Below are 17257 nucleotides of genomic sequence, written 5' to 3'. Positions count from 1 at the left end.
TGTGATCACATCTCAGCAGGACGACGATGACCGAGGATGTGTCAGATCAGGGAGGCGCTCGCCCTCCTGAATTACAGGAAACCTGAGGTTAATGACATTATGTAATCACATCAGTCCGGAGGCTGCTCAGCGGAGGATCATGGTCGGACTCGTCAAGCAGCATGAGTGACAGACTCCCTGACAGGATTACACCGACTACTACTGACAAACACACACTCGAAGCCAATCAGACGTTCTCAGACTGAATTATTCATCACATAAAAAACTCCTCATCACACATCAATCAGGAGGAGCTGTGGTGATTATCAGTTAATCATCTTTTGTTATGGTTTCATATTCTCAAATGTGACTCTTCCCTTATTTCAGCAGGACAGTAAAGATTTGAAGATGTATTTCCTGCCACCTGCTGCACATGCGTCTAATATTCACTCTCACTTTGCTGTGATTTTGGTCTTAATCAACTCCTGGGTGCTTCTAAGTGGTTCTTAAGCTGCTAAATGCTACTTGCTAACGTGATCCTGCAGGACATGATGACATGAGGCCGTCTGCTGTGGCTGAAAACAACACCGATAACACAAGTGAACCAAAACATTCAAATTCCAGCAAAAACAAATGAGTTTGTCCGGATGAGAAACTCATTACACACACAAGCAGCCACGCGATCCAGAGCTAATGTAGAAATAATGACTCAAGCTGTATCAGGGGGACGTTTCTGTCTCTGCATGTGGTCGAGGGTGTTCCCACACTTTGACTGGTCCCATCTGGAGTCTGAAGAAACAGGTGAGGAACGTGAAGCACAGTCACCGGCCGATTCCTGCGGCTCAAATAGCAGCGGAAGCATCTGAGAGCTACTGGATATATTCAGAGACTGGGAGAGCGACACATGAGCCGCTCATCTCCCAGCATGAAATATAGACACAGGATGTGTGCATCAGCAACATCACACACACACACACACACACACACACACAGAGACACACACACCAGATGAATGACGACACTTGATACCTACAACTGAAGAGAAATACAGGCCACAAACATGTAGATTTCACAAACCTACAGTATATAATACATTCATTCATTTGCTATATCAGTATCTGCATTTATTACAGATTCGTGGTTTACACGTGTCTAACTGATCACTGATCACTTATATTGTGAATATTTCTTGCAATGTCTTTACATTAAAAGTAAAATATACTTCAAAATACAGTGTTTTTTCCTTACAATATAAAATACGAGGTGAAGCTACTTTGACTCTCTGCAAAAACGAAAAACCTCCGAGGTGTCAAGTGCCCCGACCTCTGACCTCAGCTGCTTTTGAACTGCATGTCACAGCTCAGCTCAAAAGGTCACGACACGTTTTCTCTCCCCAGCACACAACCTTCAGACAGCAGCCAGTGTTTTGGTGAAAACAGTCTGATGAGGGCTAAACAGAAAAACCCTGGAGCGGAGGGGGACTCCAAACACACAATTAATAACAGATTTGCACAAAGGCTGAAGGTTAACGGGGGGGGTTCGACTTTGTTTTCATGTTGTTCTGGTGTTTGTGTAACTTTTATTCAACTTCCTGCTGAGGCTGAAAACTTTGTTTACGATGGAGACCTGAGTTCATCAGCAGCAGAAGAAGTGTCAGTTAAACCGGATCGAAGCAAAAGGCCGATAAAAAGGAAACTAAATGACGAACGTGACTGGCGACAGTGAAGTGCAATTTTAACCATCTGCTTGTTGAGTGTAATGTCGCACGTGACGATGAAATATTCATATCCGGGTCCAAAATAAAACAATCCAGCGTCTGAGATCCACAACTACAGCAAGAGACACATCACTAGGGCATCTTGAAAACAACAGAGCTTGGATCCATCGCACTAGATAACACATTCTCAGATATTAGTCTCCTAAATTTCCACGATTTCTTTCATCAACATCCAACAAGTATTCTCTGAGAAATCCTTGAAAAAGCCCCATCTCGGAACGTTAAAGAAACCAAAGTTTAAATGGTTCTTTCTTGGCTCATGTTCAATCCTTCCACCAAGTTTTGAAGAAATTAGTTCAGTATTTTTTGCATAATCCTCCTGACAAACAAGTAAACAAACAAATGAACAGGGGAGCAAACAGAAGCTCCTGGTTCAGGCTGAAGGGAGAAGCAGAGTTTCATCATCCTCTGCCAGGGAAATATTTCTGATCCAAAAGTTCAGCAGCCAAATGCAGCTTCTTGGAGGTTTTCCCAATTCTTCCTAAAAGCTTTTTCAGAAAAGTGCACAAGCATGAAAGGAGCTCAGTCTATCTGGGTCAGGTCCCTGAGCAGGAACACGAAGTTCACGTCAGTCAGCGACATGTCACAGATCAATGGAGGCTTCACATGTCCCAACACGTACAGGAGGAGGCCCCCGTGCTCCAGAGCTGATTCTGCACCGAGTGCCTGAAAAGAGCTGACGGGAACGGACAATGGGATCAGTGGTGTCGAGGTGACGACAGGCTTACAAATGAACTGAGTCTGCAGCAGGGTCCAACGTATTAAGTAACTCCATTGGGAGCGCTCAGTGAAGCGAGGGAGCTTTTGTCTCCGCGGCCCAGAGGAAAACATTCTCAGCCTCTCCGAGTGGGCAGGACTCCTTCAGATCCCGCTCCAGGATCATTTAGACGCTGCCCCGACCTGTTACCACATTTTGTCCCGGGCCAGAATCCTCCAGACAAACCAGAGGAGCTTATTAAAGAAAGGTCTCAGCGGCCTGTTGGCTCCGCTCTCTGCAGATTTAAGGCTTTCTGTCCATATAAATGTCCGTCAGGCCGCTTTAATCCTTTTCTCAGTGCAGTTCAGATGGAGAACATTGATAAAGAGACGATGAGTGTGAAAGCAGCTCGCTCTCCATGGCCTGAATACATGAATCTACACCCACCGTGCAGACTGTGATACCTGCGGGTGGCAGAGTAGAATAAATGAAGATGCCTGTTGGATACAGACTAATTAAGGGAATGCAAATGCACCCAAATTAGTTTGTCTAGCTAAAGTGTCCATGAAAAGCCTAAAGGATGTTTGAATTAGCAAGTGGAGCTTTCAGTAAAAGTAATAATGCAGTTTACCTCTGGCAAGGAAAATCAATGTTTATTTGTCAGAACATTGCTAAAATGATATCAAGGCTTTTTTCGGTTAAAGAAATTAAGCATTTGTGCAATAAATGTCGTTATATAGTTTTAAAAAAGGGATGAATCAGTGAAAACTGATCAAAAAATTCATAAAAGGAGGAATGTGAATCAAACAGTTTTTGATATTCTGAACCAAAACAGCCCTGAGGTTTTCATAGATAACTAAGACTGCAGGAAAAGAGTCATTGCATTTCTGTGACGCTGAAGCAAAGTGGCGAGATACCTTTAAGTGAAGACGGGGGGGGGGACAAACTTCGCTGATGTAAACACTAATGTAAGCAAACATGAAACCACGCTGCAGCCGCACAGACTACACAGAGACCTGTTTTAATGGCGCACACAGATACTCAGGCTTTCTGCAGCAGCAGTCCCATCCCATCCCTGAGTGATGGGCAGGGCACCACTTGGCTGTATCACCGCTGTTACCGCGGCGATGCAGCAGCCGTTCTGCATCTCCTGGCGCAGACGCATTTAACCTTGCCGCATGCTGCAGCAGCAGCAGCAGCAGCAGCAGCAGCAGCAGCCTCCCACTGCACCTCATAGAAACAGAGCGTCTCAGCACAACCCTCACCCCCCGACCCCTGGACTGACCCCGTGTCCCCCTCCGGACACAAAGGGAAACAAAAAGCTTTTCATCCCTCTTATCCACAGAAACATGCAGAGAACACGGAGGATTACAATTCCTCAAGAGCCCCGAAGCCTTCAAAGCTGAACTTTCTCTTCCTGCCTGCATCTATACGATGACGAAGTCCTCGCCAGGGAGGCATTGTGGGAAAACAAGGGCGGTCCCGAAAAGCAGATGATGGTGATGACAAGGGCGTGAGGAGGCAGAATCAGAGAAAAGAGGAGAGGAGTACCTTTGAGAGAGCTGATCTCATGCTGGATAGACCTCCCAGAATCCATGCTCACAGTCTGCACTCCTGCCCGAGGCTCCGGTCGAGTCAGAGCTCTGCAAGGTCAGTTCAGCTCAGCACCACAACGCTGAAGGATGCAAACGTCTCTCTCTCTCTCTCTCTCTCTCTCTACCAGCAGCTTCTTTCTATCCCTCCCTCTCTCTCTGCTCTGCCACTGGAGTTGGCAGCTCAGTGTTTTTGTTCACTCCCTCTCTCTCTCCCTCTCTCTCCCTCTCTCTCCCTCTCTTCTCTTTCCGCTGCCCGCTCGCACACAAAATCCTGTCAGCAGAGGAAGGAAAAGGAAGAAAAACCCACCTCCCTCCCCTTCCACCTCGGACCCCTCCCTGATGTCGACCCGTCTCATCCTCGTGGTGATTCACAGGGAGGCGCCCGGACCCGTAACAGTCACGCTCCACCGTCACATCACAACAGAGCACGTAAACCAGATTCAAGCAGCCGACACAGAGAGCGTGAAGTCACACACGTTTTTATCTAAATAAAGGTTTAAATGCTCTGATGGTGGGAGTCAAAGAAAACTCCATCAGGACAAGAGTGACTCAGCGTTATGTCCTAAACTGCTCCATTACCGCCACTGCACAAGAGGAGCCTCCATTTTTATTCAGAGGAACTGCAGACAAACCTGTTTCCCAGAAAAAAACGTCTGTGTCACCAAACGGCAAAAGAAATTTGAATATTTTACATATTTGACAGTTTGCAAATGTGTTGATAACAAAGAAGAGAATGATGCGCACACGCACACGCACACACACACACGCACACACACACACACACACACACACACACACACACATCTGTCATCGGCAGCACGCGTGTCGGTGTTGCTTCAAAACATCCATAACATCTTTACCGACCTCTGCAGGCAGCTCAACCTGCGATATCAAACGTTCGTATGTTCAGACTCTCACATTAAGTTTGGCGTTGGGACAGATCGTGGTTCGGTCCACAGTGAAGACACAACATGTTTATTTATATTTACCCAAAACCTCAGTCTTTCTTTAACCATAACCACCGTGCTGTTGTGGCCTAAACCTCAGAAGGGACAACGGACTCTGCTCCTGTTCAGAAACACTGTGCTTCATAAGAGACAGGATGAGATGCTGCATATAAGATATTAAGAAAAGAGCCCGATCCATTTAATTGTAAGTGAATATTGTAAATAAAACAAGTCTCATAAAGGGTTTATACTGTTAGAGCCTGCACTGTTTTATATTAGATCACAGTCAAGGTTATACTGCCTCTGACTCAGCAGTTTCCTCGAGCCTCCAGTGGCTGTCTGATGCTTCTCTGCTTCGTCGTGGCTGAAGTCAGCAGAACAGACAAAGCTGTACGAGCAGAGAGACGGGAGATGTGAATCCATCGATAACACTTTGAGCAGAAGGGGACACAACACGTGGCCTGCGTTTGTTGAGATTGTGAATTTTTCCAGCCAGGATGGGTCAAATTTGTATTTTGTCTGCTCCGATTTCCTTTAAATTCACACATAAAAATATCTTTTGCAAAGATGGGAAAATGTCAACAGATGAAGACAATGGAGTTAAAAAGAGGAAGATTTCTAACATCTTCATGGTGTTCGAGCTTCTTTCTGCTCTGCTCGCTGAAGCTGACGCGAGGTGACAAGAGTCTGGGAAAGATTACGAGAAAAGCTGGATCAGCTACAGGTGAAATCCACGACTCACTGAAACGCACAATACAAGAACCGTGTCTGAATCTCCACAGCACAGATCATCCACTTCACAATGCACTGAGTCAGTGAAGCCATTGTTTTGCTAATCGGCTTTTACTTGTCTGATTATGACTCATGTCAACCTCACGTCGGATGTTACAACCTGGAATTTAAAACCCGAATCTGAAATAGTTTAATGCAAAAGCTTCAAATCTACAATAGACGTATACATGTTTACATAACGAGACTAAGGTCAGAATACACTTAAACAAGTATAATATCAAGTGTCCAGTGGTTAAAATAACCTATTACAGTTCAATCCTGTTTAAAACGTTCTCTGTGCTGCAGGTCTGAAACGCTCCACTGATCCAAAGAGCATATTTTTGACAGCTGCTTTTTATAACGTGATACCAACGGCTGAAATATTTCACATTGCCTTCAAACCCGGCACAGACACTTGATCACGATAACAGAATTTAGAAATGTTCCGAGACAAAACAAGCTGCCTTTGTGACGCAAATCAGAAAAACACGAGGAATAAATTACGCTAAACAACTGAGGTTAAGTAAGAAATCCGTCAAATACGAACAGGAAAATCATTCAGGGATGAGCAGATCATGTCAAATCAAAAGGGAAAACGTCAGCTCTCCTGTCTCTCCTCACACAGAGATGTTGAATTCAACACCTCTGACCTTGCACTCGCTCACACACCGATCCTCCGTCTTGTTCCTGCGGAATAATCAGGTCAAGAGTGAGAAAACAGAAGCGGAGAACATAAGGAATGGCATCGTGATGTCGTGGGCGTGTCACGGGCCGTGTGCTGCAGGCAGGAAGTGATTCAGGGCGGCTGTAACGACCCTTCTCTGCCAATCAATATGTAATCAATGGATTCTTGTCGGAGGGAAGATCAGATCCAGTTTCAGCCACAGCAGCAGTGAGGAGGTAAATTCTCTTTTTATAGGCTGAGAAGCGTCTTTATGTAACGCAGCCATTCATTATTCAAGCTAACATCCAGTTTCTCCCTAATGGCTTTCTTTTCATCTTAATCTAATATTTCTCGTTGTTCTGACTCAAAGTGGAGACGTGCTTCCTCTCAGACACTGTTCAAATCCTTTCTCCTCAGATCGAAATCCAATAATGGTCCAAACATAGAGACTGTGAGTTCAGAGCATTTCATTTGTGGGCAGTAAATCATTGAATGCCGCTTTAGCAAAAAACCCACGTGGGCAACGCATGTAATTCTCATATCGCAGGTTGCATGATGAGACTTTCTCACATTGGACAATCGGACAAACGTCACTAGTGATGAATCTGTGTGTTTGAGCCGTGGCAGTGGATCAATAGCATCACATTATACCGCAGGCTCATTAAAGCTGGGGTTGGTGATCCTGGAAAAGCCAGAAGGCTACAACCGATAAACCCCACCCCCCTCCCATCAGGCCTCTTGTCAAAGCTACAACCTGCATAACATAACAAACGTGCGCCGACTGAGAACTGTACGAACCCGACTTCTCCGCCCTCACGCACAGTGAGAGCTCGGACAGGCTGCACACAGGCAACCAGGTCGGTTAGTGACAGACAGGAACGCTGAAGGCTGAAGAAGATTTAAAACTACAGGGGACCGTAAACTTCTCAGGAAAATGTTTACTGACGTTACAAATCAAGTGAAAACAGTCGCCCTCTGCTGGTCACGCAAAAGAATAAAGGCTACAGGCCCCTCTGCATTGGCTTCACTTTCCAGACCTGGAGGTTACGTCCATTTTTTATATCCAGTGCTGCAAACCCTAACTTCACAAACGTATACAACTGCGTTATAAACTTTAAAAATTGGCCCCCCCCCTCTCAGGTTATCACTTTACGAAAGTCCGTTCATTAAACTTGGCTCGTAGAGATCCAGCCGCCTCAGCACTCGGCAGAACAGAGAGGAGAAATGAATCCTGTGGTGATGACAGGAGATCAACACGTTACACACCAGCTGGCCGGCCACACCTGAAACAACACCTTAATAAAGATATCACCGTCCATAAGAAGACATCACAACGGCACATGGACAGCTCTATTATAAATGCATCTTTAATTAGTTTAAAATGCACAAACCAACCTTTTACTTTTTTTAATTTCCTGGTAGAAGAGCAGACACATGAACCTCAGTCTACACTTCAGCCTCTGTGCAAAACCAACTCTTACATAACACCTGAAGAATTCCCGGCTCGCCCTGATACACAAGTGAGAAATATACGAGTTACACTGCAAGAAATGATTCATGTTTCAGTCTCACTGTTACACAACCAGGAAAGCTGCTAAATTCAATTTAACGTTCAGATGTTTTTTTACACAGGAATTGACTCCAAAAATACACACGCTCCTCCCAAAGCCACAAGTGTTTGAGAAATGTGGAAAATTAGGTTTTCTTGCTAAATGTCATCACGCGGCATCGTGAGCCACCGGACTCCTCCCCCCCCGCCGAGCTGATGTTTCTGTTTCACCGCAGCTGCTCGGAGCTACAGTGTCAACACTCGGTCTGAGACGCAGCCAAAGTGTCATGTCCCTCTTAATCGGAGGTGGAGGACCTGATACACCCCCCGCTCCACCCCTCTCTGGGATGTGCCCCGTCCCACCGGTGGAGCTCAGACATTCAGAAGTTGGACTGGGACCAGGACCGAGGCTAATTGGGAGGGGGGAGGTGAGCTGGATCTCAGGCATCACACACCGTCAGAGAGCCCCTGGAGGAGGGTGAAAGCGGTGAGGGCCATCCCCCGGCTGTCTATATTCATTAAAGTGATATCGAACTCCATGTGCAGTTGTTCGAGCTCATCTGCACATAAACAACAAACCTCAGCTGTTGGGAGATAAAAATAACCTGTTACCAAACCATCCTGTTGGAAAAACATCAGAAAACTGACCCTCACAGCTTCAAGCGACCGGCTCTCAGACATTAGTTTATCGGCTGCAAAACAGAGGTAACCATATTTGGACGAGCGAGGGGTGGAGCCACTGCACGACACTGCACGCCCACTTACACCTGCCACCTGCTCCCATTGGTTCGTAGTAGCTGCCAATCACATGAAAACCACGCCCCAATGCATACACGGTTCTTCTATCGTCTATCTGACTCTGAATGGGAACAAAATATACAAAATGAACATCATGAAGATTTGAAACTAGAGACAAACTCCTTATGAAAATATTTACTGACGTTATAAATCAGGTGAGAGTTAGAGTCATTTTCTCCTTGACTTCTAAAGAAACAACCAGTGGAGTCATACCCCCCGAGTCACAATGGAAAGAAGAGGAAAACCTCCCGTTAGTCAGACTTGGGTGTGTTTACACATCATTCCTCTATTGTTGGCCACACAGCTTGTAGCCACTTACATCGTCTTTCACTAGTTGTTTTGGTTGCTCAACACATCCGGGTGGTTTGTTAACAAGTAGAACGAACAATGAACAATGAGAGTGACCGGTTTGTTTGTGAGCGTTTCCTCTGAGGCAGCGTCAGACAGAAGAAAGACATCAGTTGAGAGGACGACACCAACACCAGGAATTCACAGAACGTGTCATGATGAAAAAAAGCTCCGTGAGGCCGCTACCCTCCAGATCTCAGACGCATTCAGGACGTCTCTCTGGGTTTTTGTGAGGGACGGATCCTTGAGAGGCTCCGAGGCCGAGAGAAGAAGAGTTTATCAACAAGGAACAACACGTCCATTCTGTGGACTGATGACCAGAGAGATATGAAAAACTTAAATAATAAACAATGCAGAAGAGATATATGTTTACATTCTGCGGTATAAAACATTTTTGTTTATTTTCTGAATCCTTGTGGCTCCTCTCTGATTCCTCTCAACACATTTTGGGACAAAAATGGAATTAATATTTACAGTCCTGATCATAAATACCAAATGGTACGTGGAAAATGTCACTTCTCGAACCCTCCTGAAAAACCAGACTGTGCCAACCGGCTCACCACTGACATTCCTGGCACTTAGCGTGGCTCACTGCAGCGTGCCAGGACCCGGGTGTTAGCGCTGTTGTTCCACATGCCGGCACCAGAGACAGGCCGGGGTCTCAGGTCAGCCCCGAGGGCTCCAACACGGACTGGAGGTGGCGATTTGTCGAAAGACCATAATTAAAAATACACAGACGTGGACATATAGAACTTGTAAACTTATTTCCGTCCGCAGCTCGTTGATAGGTCGACGAAGTCAGGTGGGACAAAGGGACAGTTTGTATTGGACTGAATCCCGGAGAGTGAAATCTCTGCAGGTGACATCATCCTCACAGACTCGTCACAAACACATCGTTCATAGTGTCACTGCAATCAGTCAATATCCTGCTGGACAAGCTGTGAACTGTGTGATCTCTGGACACTGTGGGAAAGTAAACACTCACATCAGGATGTCAAATCACCTCACGTTGATTAATATAATCAAAAAAAACTATTTTTAACTATATTAAAACTATTTCCGCTGGAGGAACAAGAGCATCAGGAAAAGGAGGGAATGATGTTATTATTAAATTAGGGTATTTGTTATCAATCTATTTATTGATTTTATCAGATGTCAAATAACTCACACGTCTGAAACAATGACAAATGAATGGTAATAAACTCTTCAGATCCAGTTTCAGATTAAATTCCCTCAGTGGAGTGAATACTTTCCAGTGTGGTAACATAATTAACGTCAGCTGCTCTCGACACTAATCCGCTGCTCCAACTCGAATCCCGTCTCAGTTACAGCATCTCCACCGGGTCCTCTCCGTCCAGTTCAGACTGCAGCCGAGTCACCGCTAAAGTTTAATTAAGTCAAAAGTTCTCTGTAGAGTCGAAACAGTTTCTCACAAGACGCCTGAGACACAGTAACGACACCGACTACATCGGTTATCATCAAAGGGGATTTGGACTCGGTGAAGGAATGTGGACTCGTCAGACCAGCGGACACGGAGCTGGAGGTCCGAGCCAAATCAGGAGGTTTCCTCAGGAGGAGACGAGTCATGTGACATTCATCAACGTATCTGACAGGAACAAAGGATCCTGATCAAACAGATTCAATGTCAACAAGTTGAAATTACTGATCACAACTTCTCTAATGGGCACATTTGCTGCTTTATTTCTCTTTCATATCAAATTAAGGTAAAAACATTTTGGACTTTTTGAGATTTCATAAAAATCATTCATGTCTATTTATGTATAAAGCTACTGACATCAATGCTGTTCCACTGGTTCCCAAACTAATTAGAAATCGCATATTTTAGCCATAATTGTGACAAAAGATGAAACATTTTAGTTCAAGTTAAGATAAATAAATAAAATAATAAATAAATAATATTGTGTCTATTTTATTATATAAGTTATTTTGGCGGCTGAGGGATGAAACGTTTCGGAGCCCTTGTGTTACTCCACCATTTTCTTTTATTTAAGAATATTTCAACAATCTACAGGACGCGCTCCCATGACATCTTGAAAACTCGAAATCTGGTTTTAAGATTAATTAATTAATTGTAAATTCTCACTTGACAATGTGGATACGGTCACACACACACACACACACACACACACACACACACACACACTCAGTATGTTTCAGCTGCACATGTGAACAAACAGAGGTCGTCTGACAGACTCGTGTGAAGTAGCAGACAGGTGAGAGGATTGGATCATGTTCAGTACACAGTCCTGTTGGCAGTGAACTGTGGGACAGAGGGAAGGTGTGAACACATGTGGAGATAATAAATGAGCATGTCCTCTGTCAGTGGAGGTCATCACACGAGAGAACCTCAGACACACAAGAGAACCTCAGACACACAGAGCCTAGACACACGAAAGGAGAGAACCTCAGACACACAGAAGAACCTCAAACACACGAGAGAACCTCAGACACACATCGAGAGAACCTCAGACACACACCAAGAGAACCTCACACACACCGAGAGAACCTCACACACACCGAGAGACCCTCAGACACACCGAGAGAACCTCAGACACACCGAGAGAACCTCAGACACACCGAGAGACCCTCACACACACCGAGAGAACCTCACACACACAGAGAGAACCTCACACACACCGAGAGAACCTCAGACACACCGAGAGAACCTCACACACACAGAGAGAACCTCACACACACAGAGAGAACCTCACACACACACCGAGAGAACCTCACACAGACCGAGAGACCCTCAAATAACACAGACTGAAAATGACCTCAACCACCTTAAGGCCGGTGTGGATTTTAGTCTGTAACAATGCCTCTGTGTTACCGTGAGTTCCTCGTCATGAACACAAGGGGAATCAGGTAGGTGTCTTCAGTGTCTCTCTTTATTCGCTCCACACACACGTCAACAAACATAAACTTAAATCACACATAAAGCGACTCGCTTTGCAGCTTTGCAGCTTAGTATCTCTGAGTTTCTGAGTCCTGGAGTGATCTCCTGGTTCCACGCTACTGCTGATAAAGAGGAGAGAGTCATTACTTGAACTGGAACACCTGTGTACAACCAGACTCTCTCCCTGGCACCGATCCCAGAACCCCATCCCCACTCCATCCCCCCCTCCCTCCCTCCCTCCTGCAGCCGACACTGACCACGCCCCACTACCACATAGTCATTTGAAGTTAACTAAGAAAACCCTCGTGATTAAAAACGATGTTGTCTTCATTCAGAAAACACGAGACACCTTCAGGGAACAAGTTTCCTCTCTATAACAACACTCTGTTCATGTCTCAGTCCATTTATTCATTATATTCCATGACTGAAACTTTCCTCTGGAGCCACACACGCACACACAATAACACACACAAACACACACACACACACACAGTTTACTATCCAACTGCAGCTCAGAGAGACTCGAGAATCAATGAATAAAAGAGAAAACTGCAACTTCAAATCACACATTCTGTGTTTAACAGATTCATTTGTCTGATTCGTATTAAATTGTCGTTAACTTGTTCTGCAGGTTTACTAATCAGTTTACCAGCTGATTGACAGCTCACAGCGAGACGACAGCACATTTAGAATTAGAAATATGAGCCGACTTCACAAGCGGCGTTCAGTGATGCAGACAAACAGAAACCGGAGCTCACACACACATGCACAAGCTTGTAGTAATTAATTATGTATGGACACAACCATGACTGTATTTAAAGATGGCCGACAGAACTGTTCCCCAAAAGTGAAGCCAAAGCATCTGCAGACGCTCAAAAATAAAACTTAACGCTTCCTTTTCCATTAAACAGCAAAGAGGAATCTTGTTTTTCCCTTTTCACAACTAGTAGACTGATGTTAAATAGAATAATTCCTCATCTGTGTGTGTGGGGGTTAGGGTTGGGGGGGGGGTGCGTGCATACCTTCAGGACTATTACTATTTTTGAATTTGAGGTCAAGTTGCATGAAACTGATCTGGTGCAGAAGCACTGGAAGTGAAGTGTGGAGGGGGTTTGTCTGTGGACGCTCCGCCTCTGCAGCGATTCGCATGACAAACTTATCGCTTCTCTTTTAGAAGTGAAGCCTGTGGGTATTCACACACGCACACACACACACACACACACACACACACGCACACATACACACACACACCCCACACACACACACACACACACACACACACACACACACACACACACACACACACACACACACAGTCATGTCTCCATGATTTCAGAGGAACGATATTTACTCTAACCACTCCACCAGAACGGCAACTTTCCAAAACCTAACCCGTAAACCCTTAAAATTATATATATAATAAGAGTTTGCTTTTCATCCTCATTGGAGAAACAAGTCCCCATAAAGTGAGTGTGTAAATAGATGTTACACAACACACACACACACACACACACACACACACACACACACACACACACACACACACACACACACACACACACACACAGCAGAGTTCAAGTGCTGCAGGATTCCTGATGTGTTTGCTTGTTTAAGGGAGTTTTAAAAAAAAAAAAAGGGAGTGGGACAGTGGATCCATCTCAAATCTACCTGTTATCACAGACGCCCACTTTAAAGAGCAGACAGATGAGATCAGCTCAAACAAAGACGGTCGTTGTCTCGTGGAACCTGAAAGAAATTCACCTGAGAGCCAAGACTCTTTATTATCGGCAGCAAGGAGTTTATGTTTTCAACGGGTTTTTTGTTTATCCGTTTGTAAAACTGCAGGATGGATGAACACGGAACTTGGTGGAAGGATGTGATGTGGATCAGGATTTTGAGATTTCACTTTCAATCGATTTCTCAGAATAATCCCTGGAGCACTCATGTTCAGGGAACTGATATTTATGAGTGCAGATTTAAATAAAAATCAGGATCTGGTGAATTTCAATGTGGTTTCATGAGGGAACTGAGTGATGCCCTAGTTTCTATTTGAGTTTACTTTGAATGTGTTTGCAGGATAACTTTGGCAAAGCTGGGAATCCCCCTGTTGAATCATTGAAGAATTTCCTTCTTTCCATCTTTCTACAAGCTTTCTCTCAGTTTTAGTTCCCACTGGTGATCTTCTTTGATTTTCGGATGACATTTATCTTTCTCACAGTGAAACTTCTTAAAGGAATTCATGTTTGAGGTTAAGATCACTTGAGCCGGAGACGAGGTCAGATGAGTTGTTAGTGAGTGGAGGTAGTGACTGTATCTGTGGGAGTCTCCACCCTGAAACGCTGCAGTCAAACGTCTATAATAATAACAGAAGAACCTCAGGAGATGTTCCCACGGAGAGAAATCAAACACAAGCAGCATCATAAACAAGCTAAATGTCAGAAGTCCTGCATCCAGAATAACTTGAAGACTCCAGAGACAAACTCTGCAGTGAGTATTTTAAGTAGAGCTGCGTGTTTCACACTAATAGATGTGTTCAACTCTGATCTTAACACATGCACCACATCATTCACACACCCGCTGCTATAACTTACTCAACTGCTCGTCACAGGAATAACAAGTTATTCCAAATGAGATACAGTTAGTGGAGTAGTTGCCAATTATATATTAATTATATTATATTATATTGGTCAAGTGGCTAAGAGAATCAATCACTGCAGACGGAGGCCATAATTATTTCAATTATGAATTATATTTACACTTTATTGAAATATATTGAAAATTACCCCATTCCTCATTAAATGAGAAAATCAAATTCATGTTGTAGTCGAACTGATTTTCTTCTTCCGTTATGACCTCAAGTCTCATGCATCAGCTTCACATCATGAGAAACAGCAGATGAAAAAACAAACTTTCATCTCCTGTATTGGCCCAGATTATGTCCAGACTTTACTCCGGAGGCACAAGCATCTAAAACAAACAGCTTCTCGTCAGAAACCAATTAAAACAAAGAGAAACAGGAAGTGAGAACTTGGCAGACGTGGACATGGGCGTGGAGCGTCGGCCGGTGCCAGAGGGCCACAGCGGGAACGCCGCCCTGCACGGTGACAGGCACAGTGGGCAGCCACATGGGAAGAAAGTGACTCAACTGGGGCGACTGGATGAAACTAAGCTGTTCCCATCACACTGAGACCAAGACTCAGCCCAGTTGTCCTCACTGAAAATGGAAATTACGCTATTCTGGTTTGTTATTTTCAACCCTGGTGTTTCTAGCTGCACATGCATTGGTCAAAATAAGACTCGTAAAAGTGAGCAGATGAGCAGGAACATCTTTGTGCAGTCTGATTCTGAAATGGATAAACACTATCACGTCATGTTAGTGTTGGTGCAGACACGTTCAGGTGCATGTTCTTCTCATTGTTGGCTGGCAGCTCCTCTGTTGGACCTGTGCCGTCCAACCAAAGGGCGAAATGTCCCAGCGCTGTGTGTCCACGCTGTCCAGCAAATCCCTCATAAGAAGAAAAGTCTTTCAGGTCGAAAAAACTGAGGAAGAAACAAACCTCCTCTTCTGGTTTATTGACAAAAAGGTCGTTAGTCATCAACCTGTAGAAAATCCTCCTGCGTCTCAGACAGATCTCTTCTCTTTACACTCTCTCTCAGATCACCATGAGAACCACATGACACCATGTTGCTTCCAACAGCTCCAACTACAACTGGACCCCGACCGATTCATCAGTTGGACGATAAAAATCAGCCGATATGAGCCTGACACAGACGTGCAGGTGTCAGCGTTTGTTTGCCGATAAGAAACGTTTTAATATATAGAATAAACGATATAGAGAAAGATCTGCAAAACCCTGAAGCCACCGCTGCTGCACAAACAGCTGTTCACACGTTTATTCGAAGTTCAGTGAAGTTGTCATGATCGTCAATGTCACTGAGGCTGTTGAGTCCCAGCTGCTGCCACAGAGCGCTGCTGGGCACCTGTTGATCCATCCATTGTCTGCTGCTTATCCGGGCTCAGGTCACAGAAGTAGTGTTTCCCGGACGTCTCTTTCCCCGGCCACGCTTTCCAGCTCTCTCTATGAGCGAGTTCTGGGTCAACCCTCCAGTCTCCTCCCTGTTGGGGTGTGCCCGGTTAAACCTCCAAAGGAAGGCGCCCAGGTTGCCTCTTAAACAGATGCCCGAACCACCTCACATACATATTGTCGCGCCAAACTCAACACTGCACTTCCTTTGGCCCTTTACAATACACATGCCAAGTGTGAAGTGGAAGAGATGAACGGTTCTCGAAATATGAGAGACACATACAGACGTTTGTGGAATCAGTAGACAGATATCGGCCGACACACCAGCATCAGAACTCTCCTTTATCGGCCCCGAAAAATCTGCATCGCTCGGACTCTAATATTAACAAAGACCTCCGGGTGAATCTTGTGATGTCCGACCACCTCTGACCTCACCACCGAGTCTTCTCTTCTCACACCTTCACTTCCTGGTCCAACATCTCCCAAAGCACATGTGTGTGAATCCACAGGCAGGTCGACGACAACATGAAGCTCACACGCCCACCTCCCGTTCAAACACACCTAGCTTCAGTCAAACAGCAGAGGTGGCGTTACCTTTATACTTCTCTCTGACGCTCTCATAGGCCTGCACATAGTCCTGCTCCTCTGGAGGCCGCTGACCGGGGTCAAACATGGACATGGCTGATTCTGAGTCAGGGTCTATCACCTTCCTCTCTCTGCAAACTTTCTTTCTAACTTTCCAGCGGCACTGTGCTCCCCCCCTCTCTGTGACTGTCTGACTGATAAAACCCCTGCTGGCTGTCGGTCCACCTATATCCGTCTGTCCCCAAACTTCGCCCTCACCCACGTATTCCCTCTAAAGCCGGGGGTTTGATTCCAGACCACCACCACTCCCCTTCTCTGCTTGAGAAATACCCCCACACACACACACACACACACACAAACACACACACATATCAGACCCTCCTCTTAAAGGCACAGAGGCCAACATACACCACAAAGATAGATTCCAGTGGAGGCAGAGATCTCACACACTCTCTCACACACACACACACACACACACACACCACACACACACACACACACACACACACACACACACAGACACACACACACACACACACACACACACACACACTCAGGCCAACTCCACCCAGATAGAGACACACATGGCCACCTCCATGAAAAAA

General features: G+C 45.2%; 1 protein-coding gene across 4 annotated transcripts in view; it reads right to left on the bottom strand.

The window, feature by feature from the left end:
- Window positions 1-16971, bottom strand: part of pleca (plectin a) — a 73151-nt gene extending 56180 nt beyond the window's left edge. For 2 of the 4 annotated variants that reach the window (XM_035183207.2, XM_035183208.2), the window contains exon 1: window positions 16662-16971. In XM_035183207.2, coding sequence (XP_035039098.1) covers window positions 16662-16746 — 85 coding nt within the window. In that variant the 5' untranslated portion in view covers window positions 16747-16971. Of the gene's footprint in view, window positions 1-4004; window positions 4190-16661 lie in introns of those variants that run through there. The other 2 variants (XM_035183210.2, XM_035183213.2) reach the window with 1 other exon arrangement.
- Between the last annotated feature and the right edge of the window lie 286 nt (window positions 16972-17257).

The sequence above is a fragment of the Hippoglossus stenolepis genome, chromosome 17 (assembly GCF_022539355.2).
Source record: "Hippoglossus stenolepis isolate QCI-W04-F060 chromosome 17, HSTE1.2, whole genome shotgun sequence".
NCBI classification, from domain to species: domain Eukaryota; kingdom Metazoa; phylum Chordata; class Actinopteri; order Pleuronectiformes; family Pleuronectidae; genus Hippoglossus; species Hippoglossus stenolepis.
Note: the sequence above shows the minus strand (reverse complement) of the source record. Positions and strands in the feature narration are given on the sequence as shown.